The 16,156-nt window shown below is 41.8% G+C and overlaps 1 protein-coding gene across 1 annotated transcript in view; it reads right to left on the bottom strand.

The window, feature by feature from the left end:
* ELOVL5 (ELOVL fatty acid elongase 5) overlaps positions 1-16,156 on the bottom strand; it is a 36,271-nt gene that overhangs the window by 4,556 nt on the left and 15,559 nt on the right. The window contains exons 2-6 of the mRNA XM_009288557.2: positions 12,962-13,030; positions 10,603-10,790; positions 3,449-3,526; positions 2,575-2,746; positions 912-1,036 (exon numbers count right to left, since the gene is read on the bottom strand). Coding sequence (XP_009286832.1) covers positions 912-1,036; positions 2,575-2,746; positions 3,449-3,526; positions 10,603-10,790; positions 12,962-13,019 — 621 coding nt within the window. The 5' untranslated portion in view covers positions 13,020-13,030. The remainder of the gene's footprint in view (positions 1-911; positions 1,037-2,574; positions 2,747-3,448; positions 3,527-10,602; positions 10,791-12,961; positions 13,031-16,156) is intronic.

Here is a 16,156-nt window from a genome sequence, read left to right as displayed (position 1 = left end):
GGGGGGAGGACGGGACGGGACGGGGGGGACGGGGACACGACGACACACGGACGGACAAAAAAAAGATAACGAAAAGGTCTATCTCTAGGCTTCAGTTTCCCCACCTACAAAATGGGGAAGACAAAACACCCATGCACGTTTCCTTGTGATGTTCCGACGTGTTATACACATTGAAACCTGGTTCTCGTGCAGTATCAGTACAGCATGTGCCATATTGCTTAATTTTGTTGCTCTTTTCACCTCCAGTACACAGCATTTGGGCTTCATCACTGTATACACAGGAAACAATACAAATGGATGCAAGGAGTCCAACACAGAATTACAAGAGAAAAAAATCTGCCCATTTAAAGTGCAGAAGGAGACCAAAAATATTGAACAGTTTTTAATAAACCATTTGCAACTGCATGCAAAAGTGAGACAGAAAAGCCATTGTCCCACAGGACTAGAATGAAGGGCCTTGTTAGCTGTGGACTGCGTTGCACTTGGTTTCTGCTCTGTCATCTCAACATCAGCCTGAGCAACCAAGCACAGAGAAGAACGCGTTAGCTCAAGCAGACTTGGAAGAAAAGCTTCTCCCTCCTCCCTGGCTAGTGAGTCCCAGAAAACGCAGTGCTGCGACTCCCAAATACATCTAGCCACACAACATGGGGAGGTGGAGAAAGATCCCACTGATCTCAGGACTGATTCGTGTATACTGTCAGTCCCCAGCTCCCTGTCATCCTGAAAACAGAGCAAACGGAGGTGCAGAAGCTGGATTTCTAAGGTCATTTAGGCACTTAAAGATGTAAAAGGTACTAGCCTTCGTTCTCTCTTCTTCTAGCTCCTGCCAAAGTTTTCTAACTCAGTAAAGGCAAGAGGACCCCATCACGAATACAGGAGCCTGCTAAAGCACTGAAGAGGTAATCACTCACCAGCTGTCCCTGAGTGATGTACTTCTTCCACCACAGATAAGGACGCATTGCTGGAACAGCAGACAATCCGTAGTAGGAGTACATCAGGACGTGGATAAAGCTGTTCAGTGTGGCACCAAAGTAAGCTAAAAAAAGGGGCAAAGGAAAAAGAAAGTACACTGCATTACCAGGAACACACTGTTTCATGGATCCTACAAAAATAACAAGTTCAAAATGTTACTATTTAAAATGTGATTTTTCTTAGAAGAAAGGCAAGAGTCCACTCCCCTGATTTTTTTTCTGTTCACCCAACAGAGTGGCTGAGCTGCTTTGCAGCTGTGCACTTTAAACCAGCCTTCTGGTTTTGTTTCCTCGATTTATTCTTTTTCACATCTACATTCCGGCTTCTCAAGGGAACTGAGGAAGCTGATAAAAAGGAGGCAAGTAAACATGCCCAACAATCGATAGCTTCACCCATCTAATTTTAGGCTTATTTCACTTCCTTTCAGGCAGGAGCCTCTTTTGTCATTGAATAACCAAAAGCAACAGATATCTTCCTGAAACTGCAAGTTAGCCATTTTACTTGTCCTTATTTACAGCATCTTTAGTCATTAAAGAAACCTTTAGCTTAACACGAAACTGCATAGAACTGTGATGACCAAGCAGAACATAAAGCTTGGAAAGGAAGATGAAAAACACATCACTAGAAATAGCACAGAAGTATTTTCAAGACCACACAAACACAAGATAGACTCCAAGTATCTGCACTTTTGACTGTTGTATAAACAGGGATTGACTTCCCTGGAAGAGAATGTGGTTCCAGATGCACACTTATTTATAAGTTCAGCATTACTCACTGTTGTGCTGACAACACAAAACAAATACGAGTTTCTATGTTGTTTGGCTCAGAAAGCAGACCAGCTTTCCTGAGCAACTCAGCCTCTCGGTCTGCACTGCCGGTAGTTCACATCCACTGGATTTGACAAGGTTTCTCTTGGATGAGTGTTCAACAAAACCAGTATCTATAAGCTGCATATCTGAACCACAACTAAGCCATGCTAATGCAGTTAGGAAACTAGATGCCAGTTAAAAGCAATGAAATTAAAGAATCAAAGCAAGCTAGCCAGAGGTTAGCAGGATTTAGACAAGAGAGACATGGAAAACTTCTACTTAAGATGTATTCGGTCAAATTCATTAGCGCTCAGGCGACAGGATTTTAATTGAAGTAATTTGTTATGGATACTGGTATAACGAGATTAAATTAAGAAAGTAACATCTCAAGTGAATTTGACAGATACAAGGACAAGAGTCACTGTTAGCCATCTTGCAGCTAAAACAAGCTTCTGGTCCTGACTTGGAAAAGAGTATTGTTTCATTACAGGGTCTGCAACCACCACAAAAAAGAGAAAACAAGGTTGACAGGTATCATACCTGGACTACTGCAGCTGATAAATGTCATACTGCCATGCAAATTCTGCAAACTACATCAGCGGGCCTTTTTTAGAGGCTCTGCAGGCAGTTTAATACCTGCAACTATCTGCAATAGTTGCAATTCAGCAAAGCAGCTTAATATGGGACAGAACAAATCCTGCAGATGAAGGTACCAGAGATGTTTGGTTTGACCAAAAGAAAACCAAAACGAGGCCCTTGTTGCAAGCGTTCCCCGCCATAACCCAGTACTTACAGTGACCACAAGGCACCCAGTTCATAACAAACCACCAAATGTTCAGCATCGTTGCATGGTGGTAGACATGCAGAACAGTGATCTGATGATTATTTTTCCGCACAATGAAAAAGAAGGTATCCATGAACTCGATGAGTTTGGAGAAATAGTACCACCAGAGGACACGTATGATCTAGAAAGGAGGAAACAAGTTTTAGAAGCATTGCACATTGTGGGGCCTTTCAACCCTTCTGAAGGAGGAAACAAGTTTTAGAAGCATTGCGCATTGTGGGGCCTTTCAACCCTTCTGCTATCTAAGTAATTAAAAATCCAGATTCTGTCCTGCACTACTTAGATTGAAGACACTGCTGAGATCTTCTGTAACGCTTCAGCCTCAGGTCTCTCCGTAGGAGACCTAGGTACAAACCCGTAGCTACAGCTGAAAACAGGATGACAAAGACTGTTTTATGTCAATTAGGCTATTGCTGTGCACCTAGAGTGCCCTGGGAGAAACAAGAAACCAACAGAATTGGTCCCGCAGTGCTCTCTGTAAAGGAGAGGTCTGAACGGTGACCAGAAGAAATCACCACCACATCTCAGAAGGAGAAGGGGAGTCACAACACACAGTGTTTGGATACAGTCTGAAGACCAAGTCCTTGTTTTTTGACCTGGGAACACTTGAAAATTTACAGATAATTACTCACCAAAATACCAACCGTGAATATATTGTAGATTAACTATTATGTTTGACAATGCCTTGGCCATTGTATTGTAAAAGGAGGAAAAAAAGCATATAGTTTGAACAAAATCCGCATAATCAATACTGTTCTGCTCTCCACTTACACACAAGCGGACAGTCTGAAATGTTATTAGCTATAAGTCTCGATTACGTTACCTTCATATCAGCTTCTCCTCCACTGTGTGTATCCTGACAGAAGAAATTGTATCCTCCTTCCCATACTCCTGTCACCAGCTGAGAAGATCAAAGAATAAAGTGTCATTTGGGGAGCAGGCTGCACCCCGCGGCATGTGCAAACCTTGACAGCGGCTCTGCTGAGACATCTGGTGTCAAGGGATTCATGGGCACCCGAGCGTGGCATTAGGTTGAATTCAAACTCCAAGCAGTGATCGAATCAGAAATTCTTCCAATTGGGGTGTGACAGAATAAAAATAGGAGGTAGCATCTTATCCCTACTTATCCCACACAGCGTGTGTGTTTTGCACAGACATACTCTAGACAGATCCTTAAGAAATATCTTTCCTTCTTAGCTGATGATCTAATTGTTGAAGAAAATGAACGACCAAAGAAAAAGTAAATATATTTTTTTCTGATTATTTTTGGAAAGGAAAAGTTATATTTTTAGGCAATTTTATACAGAGAGATCTGACTACAGTTTTTTCAACTGTGTAACAGAGCAAATCTTCAGCTCTGCTATCCTTAACAGCTAACAACTGATGTTTTACCATATTTTGATTCTTCAAGATCTCTTTAAATAATTCACTCATCCCGAGTACATTACGTCCTTCCCAGCACAAGTAACTTCCTCTGCAGGATATGCCGTTGCCTGCCTGACTTCCTGGCATAACAAATAACACCTCAGACATGACAAAATTACTTTTAAGAGTAATGACCAGCTATTAGTCATGAGAGGATGACGGGGAGCCTGTTGCCGAAGGGCTGGCTGAAACCTCTAGAGAAGCAAGAGGCAAGGTGGATGTCCATGTCCCACTCTTTCATGGGTGGGAGATGGAGGGGAAAGTTGAGGGTGGGATGGGAGGAGGGAGTGGGTGCAAGGGCAGGAGTGAGCCCCCCTTTAATATCACAAGAGAAGGGATTGCTGGATGTTGTTTATAAAGATGTTTTTGCTCTTGGGAATAGCATGAGGAGAGGAGTAACAAATTTAGATGATTCCCAAGTGAAAAAAGAATTGTTAGGTATCCCAAAAAACATTTTAAAGGCAGAGACAGATATCCTGCACAAGCAAGTTGTCTGGTTTTGGTCTTATCTACGCTCATGCAGGATAAAAAAAGCTTTGCAAAGCCATGGTGAAAAACTCTTTGTAGCCAAGTCATTTAAAATGATCACTTGATTAAAAGACTACAATAACTGGTATGATTAAGTGCTGCTCAGAACTGTGAATGGGAAGCTAATTCTAAAAGCTACAATGAAGATTATCACTTAAATGATCTACCTGTTCCTAATGTTATTTCTTTCACGGCTCATTTTCCCCCTAAATTAGCTTTTAAAATACCCAGTCAGCCTAGGTCATTATTTTTGACCTTCTGAGATAGAATTATTGCCACTATTTAGAGAAAGGCAAAACAAAAAAAAAAAAAAAAAAAAAAAAAAAAGGAGACATCTAGTTATATCATAACATATAGACCTGGAATTATCTCGTGTATTAGAGTGAGAGCAGGGCAGCCGTGCACATTGACAGCAGACCCAAGCAATTTCTCTATCCAAGCAGCAAAGGGAACGCAGCCACAGGAGAACTCCTCTCCCGGCCGTGAGGAAGACACTGACGCGCAAAGCACACCAGTTTAAAAGCAGTACCCTGCTGAAGTACCAGCTACGTCCTGGAGCAAGCCTTGCACCAAACCGCTCTTAGGGCCTGGCTTCGCGAGTGCCCGCCAGTCCCTCAGACAGAAGACCACATTGTGCTGTGATCATGTTGTTAAGAGCTTACAGATGTTTTCATACAGTTCTCATAGTTCAAGGAAGTGTTAGGAATAGAGGGATAATCACAATGTTTATATTGTAATTAATCCAAATAGCATCCATCACTAACCCTGCAGTCCATAAACTTCTCCCAAGGAAAGGCTAGCATAGTGAAACCCAAAGAGCTTTCCTTGCAAGTGATACAGGTCCCCTACCTAAAGTGTGACCCAACCAAAGGTGTCTGGATGGATCCCACCTCTCTGAAGGGCAAAGGCACCAGCGTGGCTATAGGTAGCTTCAGCTAAACCCAAGTACTCCGTTTCCAGAAGAGCATAGAACTCCTAGCATATTATTATAATACTCTCACAGGCACAGAGGTTTAAATGATAGAAGCAAAGCAACATTTGTAGGAAATGGTAACATCTTTCATCATATAAATAGTTAGTATAGTTACAAAAATAATTTAATCCCTCCCTTTCCAGAAGGAACTAAATGGTGAAAAGCTGCTACTGCTGCCCACAAACTGCTGCTGGTGCCAACAAATGTTGCTTGGCGCAACATAAAACACACACGGATAATCCTTTTTCCGAGTTAGCCAGCTGCTCCTTTGCCTGACACCACTATCTCTTGCACCCACAATACTTTCAGCACATGCTGGAAGGCTTCAAAAAATGAAACCAACAGGCCACTCTGAGACCTGACCACGAATGGTTCCCAAATGGCTCTGTTATGCATGGGGCTGGGCGTACAGCACCGGGGAGCTGCTTATGTGCCACCTAGAAAGCAATAAATGGAGGTGTCATAAATTGCCAGCTATGGCATTTAAGTCATTGCTCATGCTTCTTGTGGTCTGCGTCCCGGATGGCCAGAGTTTCTAACCCCTCCTTACAGCTACTCCACAGCAGGTCTCAACTTGCCTGGCACTCCTTATCCTCCCAGCGACGGGCTGGTGGCTCCTCAGCCACCCCAGGCTTGAGGCAACCTTTCCCTGCCTGCCATCCCTAGGAAGCCCTTCATCTTCAGGTTGGCAGGAGCCCAGGCTTGCTAATGGCATTGCTGATGCGCAACCACAGGCATATCTTCTCTCGAGAAATTAACCTGTCTTGAAAAGGCTGACTACAATCATTTTCACCAGAGTACGCGATGTTTAGATGACACAAAAAGAGACAGCTCCTTCATAATCCAATTAAAATGGTACTCAAAGTCAACGTTAAGTTCTTTGGCTCAGGGAAGAACCCTGCAGCTTGAAGTTGCTTTTGTGCTCAAGCAACTCGTACTTCCTTCCCCTGCACTGAAAATTTCTTTTTAATATTGCTTTCATTTTGTGATTCCGTTGCTGAATTCTTTAAAATGCTGTGGCATGTGCTTTTTTATCAACTCTGCTACCAAAATAAACCAGCACACTAACACCAGTCTGACTGGGCTGTAGGAGAGGTGTTACTGGGGAGGATTTTGTTTTCTGGTGATAAAACCAAAGTCTTGAGACTCACTGGAGAGGGGCAGATAAGGGACCCAGCACTGCATCACGCTGTCAAGGCATGATGGGTTTAACGAGCTTCAAAACAGAGCTAGATTAGAGTGAAAAGAAGCAGAAGTTCACGTCTGATCAAAGAAAGCATACGCCTGAAATTTTATCTTTACATGAACGCAGTCACCTCAGGACAGAGATAAGGGCTTTGGGACCGGTAGAGAAAGAAAGGGGAGAGGAAAGAGCAGACCGGCAGCGAGCTGCCACCTGTGGCTCACATGCCACGGCACCTCTTCACCAAGTCCCCTCCTTCCTAAAACAGGGTGCTGCTCTTAGGATGCTTTTCCTACAGCATATGCAACACCTCTCTCATCAGGAAAATCTGAGACTTTTCTCAGGCTAATTCAGTAGGGAATTAATTTTTCAGATGAAGAAAGAAGACAGTAAAGAGATCACTGTTAAGAAAGTAAGCCTTCATCACTGACCAGTTTTCTCAAATGTAAGTCTGGGTGGTCCAGATCATTTGGCTAGTTTTGCTAACAAAGACACCCAAAATAAAATAGGTCTGCGTGCTGTATGACTGGGTACCTGGCACTCTACCTACTTTGTCAAATTACCCAGCCGAGACTCGAGTAGAGAGGCAGGGGCCCTACTCACAGCGTTGCAAGACAACTTGACTCATGATCCGAGAGCAGAGCAGCGACACGGGTGGAAGCAGTGCTGCCTCTGCTGCCCTAACTACTCCCGCGGCTCTTTCAGAAACAGCCATGCCAGCCAGCGGGTGATTAACCCATAACCCCTCTGCCAGCCGCCCCGCTACACACCTTCTCCACCACGCAGGAGGCCAACCCTTGCTGCCCCTGCCCAAGACAGGAACATTATTTCCCCTCAAAGTCCAAGCACTGTAAATGTATACAGAATAAAACGTTGTTTCCCTCTAACGAGCATCCCCTCTTCCTGAGGTACGGGCGTGATGATGCCTGCCACTGCAGCGTCAGCCTGGAGAAACCTCTCCCGCTCCCCCAGGTCTTGCCTTTTATATTGTCTGGGACAAGCACAGACCACTACCATGTTCTGCTAATACCAGAACCCAGCCCGGTCACTAAATGCCCAAATAAATAATTTATAGCAAGTACACACAGAAACTACTATCTTAGGAATTCCAAATAAGAGGTATAAGATTTCTAGTGTTTTTAAAATAAAGTTATATTACATCAGTAGACCAAATGGTGCAAGTATATAATAACTAGAATTATACAAATCCTACAATGCAAAAAATTTCCCCCATGTTATTGTATACAAACATTCAGATGTAAAGGTCAGAAAACCAAGTAGGTCATCTTTCTCATCCTAGCTGGGAGGATGCCTCACTTTAACATCTTGTTTTGGTCATATAATATTTAAACTGAGCTGTGATGCTATGAATCATGACCTGAATCACCACAGCTATAACTCAGGAAAAACTCCAAAGCAGGGTTTCAGGTATATCATATGCAAGCTATTAAAGCAGCTTATTTTCAGACAGGCTACTAAACAAGTTCGTAAGTGGTGATGTTTTATGATTTTCCTTAAACTAGGACAGTTTAATCCATCTGAAACTCAAAGTGACAACAAGGAAGAGAACAGGGAGTTACATCTCCTTTTTGAATGCTCCTCTTCACCATTTTATCTTAAAAGAGAGTACATATACTATAAAGTGCTACTGATGTATGGCTAATCCTTCAAAGCCAAATTTCCATGACTGACGTGATCCAAGCGAGGGTATCACCTGCTTCGCACTGACACAGGTAACTGCGGAGGCACTACAGCTAGAGAACGTACCTGGAGGTGCAGGAAGCTGATTTCTTTCCCTATCACCCGGCCCTTCGGCTCTCTCCCAGCAAACATCAAGCAGCGCAGTGTTATGCCAGCACGGCTCTCTACTTGGCAGCATTTTTATGGGATCAGTCCCTTGTTGCAGAACATCGCTTGCCCTCATGTCTACCTTGGAAGTGCTGTCAGACACATTTCGTTGCAACTATCATGAGTTTAATAGTCTTCATAACACTATAGCTTCGTGTATTCCCATTTATAAAGAGAAGGTATATTTACACCACCACCAGTGAACACTTCCATATAGGTAACGTTACATTAAGAGCAACATTCACTTTGATGTAAAGCATTTCACTATATAGGAGGGAGGAGCCTTAATATTCAGTGTATTATAGTTGCCTCATTCCTTCACAATATAAGGGCTATTCAGCTGGTTACAAGTATGAGGACTTCTTCAGCATGCAATAAATAGTCCTTTCTTGGTAACCAGTTCATTGTTAGCGAGAAAAGTCTGTGTATATAAAGGCATTTACGAGATCAACGGTTCAGATCTTTTCCATTGTTTAAATTTATCAGCAGGTTTTGTAACACAGCAGAATGTTACAATAATTTTCATTTGGAAACTATGAGTATTATTCCAAGTATTCAAGGAGAAAAGATTGGCTAACCTCAAAGTTTTATCCATACTTAGTACAACTGAAGAAAAGTCTGCACTTTTAAACCCCCAATAACATAACTGGAGGTTAAAACAATAGATTATTATATAATTATAAATAATAGCTGCATAAAATAATGCAGATGTTGTCCATGAAGTCCACAGCAACACTACTTATAGACAAATGAAACAGATCAACACACAGATTTTTCTGGATTATAACATCCTGACAGGGAGTAGAAATGTAGGCACATCAAGAATACAAATTATTCCAAGTACCTACTGAATCCAAAACTGCTCCCCCCGAAGAAATACAAATTATTCCAAGTACCTACTGAATCCAAAACTGCTCCCCCCCGAAGAATTAAGTATCAAAGTTCTTAATAACCCAACTCAGTAATTTCTAACTAGACAATTCACTACACAAGAGAAATAACTTTAAATTTAAATCACTTCCTATCTAAACACTCATCTTGTAAAACACTATAGAATTAACTACAAACTTAAAGGAGAATTACAGCTTGTGTATACTTCTAAGCAAATGCAAAAAAACAACAACAACAACAAAAAGATTAGTAGTTTTAACTCTAGCTTGTAATTGCATGTTGAAAATGAAATCTGTCCTTAGAGAAAGGAGAAATGCTTCTGGTTAAAAGTAAGCCAGAGCATTCTGTACATTAAAGCCACACATTCAATCATTTTCTGACCACATTCTTATTTACACTGCCATAGTTCTTCATTTTCACTTTAATCAAAAACATACCATTCTGAGTAAAAGCAGCTAACGTGCTCTCTGGGAAGTGGAAAACTTTATACTGCCTAAATCTTTGTTTTGTTAGGAAAGAAAATAAGTCCACAGAAAGTCCAATTCAGTTTGAAATGTATTTGTATGGTCAGATTTTAACTTCCAAGAAATAGATGGATCACAACAGCGTTGATGCAATTGTTTTGGCAAAACTAGGGGGACAGAAGCTATTGCAGGCTTACAGAAATAGATGCTAAGAGTGTGTGCATGATTAAACACATTTAAGTAAAACACGTTTTGCACTCCAAAACAGGCTGTAATTTTGCTACCGAGTACTTTGTACAACCCACCAGCATGATCACGTTGAGCCTGACTTCTAGGCAAGGAGGAGTTACTGAAGGAGTAGCCAGGTTCATGCTGAAAGATCAGGCCTTCACTTGCACTGAGCGAGGAAAGTGCACCTGAAACGTTGCTCATCAAGGTCACCACAGATGTTTAAGGGAAGGTTTGTTTCGTACCATCCTTACAAGTAACAACATTACAGCTACAGTTTTCTCCCCTGAGAAGTGACATTGAAGAACGGTTGCAACGTTTCTGCATGTGTTTCCCCAGGTTTAGGAGGACTGTCCTCATACGTCATTTTCAACATAAGCCAATATAATTAAAACAGATACTGCAAAATAACCCCAACCCAACCCCTTTTCTCCTACCTCATAAAACATATACAGAGAAAGCAGTGTAAGTCCAAGGTTGTAGATGACTAGAATACCCCTGCACGAGAACGGTTGCTTATTCCGCATGTACTTTGGTCCTAGCCATACGATTAGTAAGTACAAGACTGAGAAGATAAAGGTAGGTGTATAGTTCTCCAGAAGAAGCCATCCTTTTACTCTGGGGTCTGAAACAAACAAACAAAAACATACAAAGACTTAGATTTTGTAAGGGGAAGAGTTCAACGCATCCAGAAAAAGCTGTACCCAATATGCTTCTAGCGCTGGAATTACCGGAGAAAGATGAAGGCAAGAGCAGCAAGCCCTTTTGCTAAGGGCCGCATTGCTCATTACAAAAAACTTTCACAAACAAGATTTTAGTTATACTGTTGTTAAAGAAAACAGAAATAATAATTTTTCTAAGGCAAAGATATTCCTAAATTATTACCGCTATTATTTTTAAATACTCATTACCATTCAGAATCGTTGTCCATACCACAGATGAGCTTAAATTACAAAGAAAATTATAAAGAAAAGCTTCAATGACCCTCTCCCCCATATTCTCTCAAATCAACCTTTCCTGATAGTACACACCTTTTTTCCTCACAGAGCCAGCAAAGCTAAGAGTGAAGCAGATGCCTTTGTGGTTATCAGTGGATGATCCTGATAACTATTTTCTAATCAATATTAACCCAATAGACTTATGTATGTGCTACTCAAGAGGATTAAATTTTTGAGTCCTTGTACGAGCAATGAAACACAAAGCAGTCATTCCAGTCTGACTAACCAGTCCTGTTGGCAGTATGTCGACTGCTCAGGAAAAGCACATAAACCACTCCGAACGAGAGGCTTTCAGGGGAACACTTGGGACAAGTGCTTGATCCTTCTGAACCACAACTGTGTTGTCCATACCCAGCAACAGCACAGCATTTCACTCCTCTCACTGAAGTCGGCCCAAAGGATTGAAACCAAGATTACCAAACCATAAATGAACAATTCGAGTATTGCTGGCATTCACAGCCCTGACTTAATTTTAAAGGAGTCATATGTGGATCCTGAACGTAAGAAATGAGGCCTTAAAACGTAGGCTGGGAAGTAGTTAAGAAAGCCGGGGAATTGTTTGGATTTGCCACCTTTATGGCTCATTATTTTTAAGACACGGCAAGTATAGACCACATGCCAGCACATGCAAAAAGTTGTATCACAACATCCAGACTAATTTAAACGGGCTTAGTATGAAGAGGGGGGCAACAAGGGCACCAAGCTACTTAAAAGCAAACAGAAAACACGTTTTGAAGGATTGGAGGCTTGTTCTACCTCCTGTGGACTTTGTCTTGCGAGGAGGCAGCACCACCACCAGAGTTTCACTGGGACAAAGAAAGAGGTAGGAAAGATGCTACCGAAGCAATCAGAAGAAGAAAGCACATGCCACTGAGTAGCATTCCTACACACACTGCGTACGGGATGCTGATATTTAATCACCCCCGGTCAGGACCAGGTGGAACAGGGCCATCCCTACCCTAGGTGGAAGCCCTCACCACGAACCCATCACCCGTCCCCTGTCCCACTGCCTTCCTTGAGCTGACCAGGATTGCTGTTCTCCACCTGTAGACTTTTTCCCAGTGAAAAACCTACCAAAACCATTGTTTCTTTAAAAAGAATGGTTTCAAAGAAGCAATGCTTTCCAAAAACTACAAATTTTTTCAGTGAAAAATTCCTTAGCAGCTCTAGTTATGAGGGAAAGAGTATTTTTATTTGCCAAATGCAAATTAAAAAAATATTTTTTTAAATGAAAGCTATTACTAAATTAGCTATTACTAAATTCTTAAAAAAAAAAAAAAAAAAAAAAAGGGCAACAAAGATCTGAGTAAGGAAAGTCGTTCACTAAGACTAACAACATGAGCTTAACTGATAGTAAGAAGAATAGCACCTATGATTGTCATAGCTGAAAAATTAGCAGCTCTTCAGGTCAAAAGATCAGAAGCATTGAATAAACTTTTTTATTTATTACAGAATCATACATTTTGATGCTTTGCAGATACTAAAGAAAGTAGTCACCTGTCAACGTCAGGATGTTAGAGGCACTAAGACTAACAACATGAGCTTAACTGATAGTAAGAAGAATAGCACCTATGATTGTCATAGCTGAAAAATTAGCAGCTCTTCAGGTCAAAAGATCAGAAGCATTGAATAAACTTTTTTATTTATTACAGAATCATACATTTTGATGCTTTGCAGATACTAAAGAAAGTAGTCACCTGTCAACGTCAGGATGTTAGAGGGAAGCTGTTTCTTATGCTATAGTATCTGCATTTCAGTATCAGTTTTATTTATGTATTTAATTTTTGACAAATCTTACCTCTGGGTCCAAGCCAAACATCAAGGTAGCTATTGATTGTTTTATCCAGAAGTTCCATTCTACAACCTACTGAAACGGAAAGAAGAGGAGAAAGTTAGCTCTTCAGCTCATGAAAATAATTTAATCATCTGAACACCATCTGTTAGGGTTAACAAAGAAAAGACTAACATGCAAAAATTGCAGCAGACATAGTGGACATTACCAGCATATATAAAGTACATAAAGCTTATTCTAGTGTCAGAGAGCCACTGGTGTAAGAGCAGTATTTCCCACTGAAGTATTTAATCATGGATCTAGATACACAGAAGCTTAAAATAATGAGTTCAGATTAACCTGAAGTTCTTTTTAATTCTGTATTTTGTAAGTGCAAATACCAGATGACATCTTGCAAGATCCCTCTGCAAGGAGGAGGAGGAGGATTGGACCTTGAGAAAGCCAACAACACTGAAATTCTCAAATAAACACTATGAAGCTCTTTTAACAAAGAGCCTTGAATAGCTGGCAACGCTAGCTGGGGAGGAGGAAGGAAGGAAAAAAAGTGGAAACTGGCCTGCTATCACTTTTGCGGATAGGTGACTGATTACAGCTGATTAACAGCCTGTAAAACCAAGAGATCGACAGCCACCAAATGACAGAGAGGGCTGCAGAGGCAAAGGAAAGAACATTGCAGTTCGTGGCATAAGCATCTCCAGTTCCAGAAACTGCTTAAGACATTACCAGATAAAACTCATCCAACATCAGCACAGTAGAGTGATTCAAATGTCATCTGTCAGCTCCTCACGTGGCCAGTATTTATTGGTAGCACCTGGTGTATATATTGCAGTACATAAGTCACTGTACCTCCCTAAGGTTAAAGCAGGAAAGAAGTAGCCACACTTTCCATGAGCAGGGACAATTGTACATGAAGCTGTTCTCAAGAGAAGAGGAAGTAATTTTCTTCTTGATTAAGAAAAAAACCCAAAAACCCAAACCCTTCCAATTTCCTCTTTTCTATCCAGAACTGTACTGAACGTTCACTAAAATAATTGTATCCATTTTTAATAGGATAGTTTTCATTCTGGGTGTTTCTCCCCCACGAAGTACTAATACTAACAGCAGTTTTTAGTTATGGGGAAATAACGTAACCAACACATAAGCTGTCAACGTACCCGCAGCACAAACCAAAACAATTACCCGAGTTTACATGTAGTTGCTAACAACAAAACCTCTATTTTTTTCACTTCTAGCTAAAGAAACATCTCTTCCACCTGTGAAAACCCTGCCTCTAGGGGATTTCTGATTTACACAAGTAAAATGAATAGCAGGTCCTCTGGTTTTAGTCAGCTGGGACTGACACCCCCATTTCTTTTGAGTCCAGCAAGGAAAGCCAAGCAGGATGCAAACGACATCCTCTCCCCGGTCCAAAGCAGGACTGGGAGCCACCCGGCCCGCACAGGGGCTTTGGCTTCCCATGGGACCAAGAAAATACAATGGGCTTGGATACGTGCATTTACATCTCGTGGTCTTCTATGTAAGTCCACATCCCTTTCATCGGAGGGCTCCAGACAGGAGGCTGACACGCTCGCCGAGGATTTCTGGCTGCACCCCCAACCCACCGTTTCCATGGGGCTCTCGGGGACATGTGCAGAAGAGGACTTTCCCCTCCGCATCCATCAAGTCTTTGTACCGCTTTGGACTACACAAAGGCACAGAAACTTCCCTGGAATCTGGTCACCAGCCACAAACAAAAGAGCTTGATTAAAATAACCAGGAGTGTTAAAAGTCTTTTGCAGTCCTGATTCATATCGGTTTTATTTTCCGACTGAAGAAGCCCAGCCCAAATAAGTACACACTTCACAAGATGGTGCATTTTTGGGATTCCCTCACCTCACCAGCTATGGCACACAAACTATGAGCGCCTGCATGAACGGCCACAGCACTGGCACGCTGGTGTCCTAGGAATAAGGAAACTTAACCGAGCAGCCTATGCTGTGCTACAAGAAGCATGAACATCAGGAAGACTGTGAGAAATGAGTATATAATTTCCAAGGAGAAGAAAGTAAGTTATCCAGAGCAAGCTCTTCTTTTCTTTTTTTTCCACCTCTTTTTTTTTAATCTGTCAGCTATTAAATATCGCCAGGAAAAGAACTCCCCAGCAGATAATTAATTTTGTTGCTTGAAATCCCCACTTACTCAATTTGTCTGTCACTCCTTTGATCCAGTGCCGATTCATTTAGTTACGCAGCGCTGCATCATCCAATAACCCAGCATCTGTGCCTGACTTAAACTCCCCTTTTTGCAGAGGAAGACTTCAGATGGGAGAGTTTGTTTCAAAAACAAAGGTTAGGTATACAAAAATATACAAAAAAGCTCAATTCAGAACTGACTTGCTATATACTGTTGTTTGCTGGACACTGAAATGCAGGTATGTAAATGAAACTACTAAGAAAGCAGAAACAAACTCCGTCTAGCTATAGCAAAGACAGCAAGAAATGAAACTCCATGTTCAACCCTTCCATAAAATTGGAAGAACTCATTCCCCAAGAGGAGGAGGCTTTCTGCAGAGGTCTCAGCTTTTTTGGGCTGCTACCCCAAAGCAGCTTTTTGTGCCAGCATTATCAGACAGCAGATTGTAAAAGGCATAACGAAGGAAGATCTACTCCTGGTGTCGATTTCCAGAATTTGCAGAAAAAGAAATTGTTTCAAAAGGAACTCACTTGTGTAACAGAAAAACAGAGGGAAACAATCTGCTTTTGTTCCAGAGGGGGTCATGTGAAAATGCATCAAGTCTCCTGCCAACAGCCACACAACATTAAACACTGCTTCAACAGCAGCAACTACAAGGGTTCTTTTTTAATTAGAATAGTTTCCCAATTCAGAGGAACATCGACTCCCAGAAAAATTAAACCAGTGGCCATTTGAAACACTGTAATTGCATATTTCCTAATACTGAAAGTAAGCAAATTCTGCAGCTGACCACATTCACGAGCAGATCACTAGCCACGCTCCTTTACCTAGATGTCATCCCCCAGCAAGGCACACTATTCATAGAATCATAGAATAGTTTGGGTTGGAAGGGACCTTTAAAGGTCATCTAGTCCAACCCCCCTGCCGTGGGCAGGGACATCTTCAACTAGATCAGGTTGCTCAGAGCCCCCTCCAACCTGACCTTGAAGGTTTCCAGGGATGGGGCATCCACCACCTCTCTGGGCAACC

Source organism: Aptenodytes forsteri, unplaced genomic scaffold (genome assembly GCF_000699145.1).
Source record: "Aptenodytes forsteri isolate BGI_AS27 unplaced genomic scaffold, ASM69914v1 Scaffold100, whole genome shotgun sequence".
In the NCBI taxonomy this organism is placed as follows: domain Eukaryota; kingdom Metazoa; phylum Chordata; class Aves; order Sphenisciformes; family Spheniscidae; genus Aptenodytes; species Aptenodytes forsteri.
Note: the sequence above shows the minus strand (reverse complement) of the source record. Positions and strands in the feature narration are given on the sequence as shown.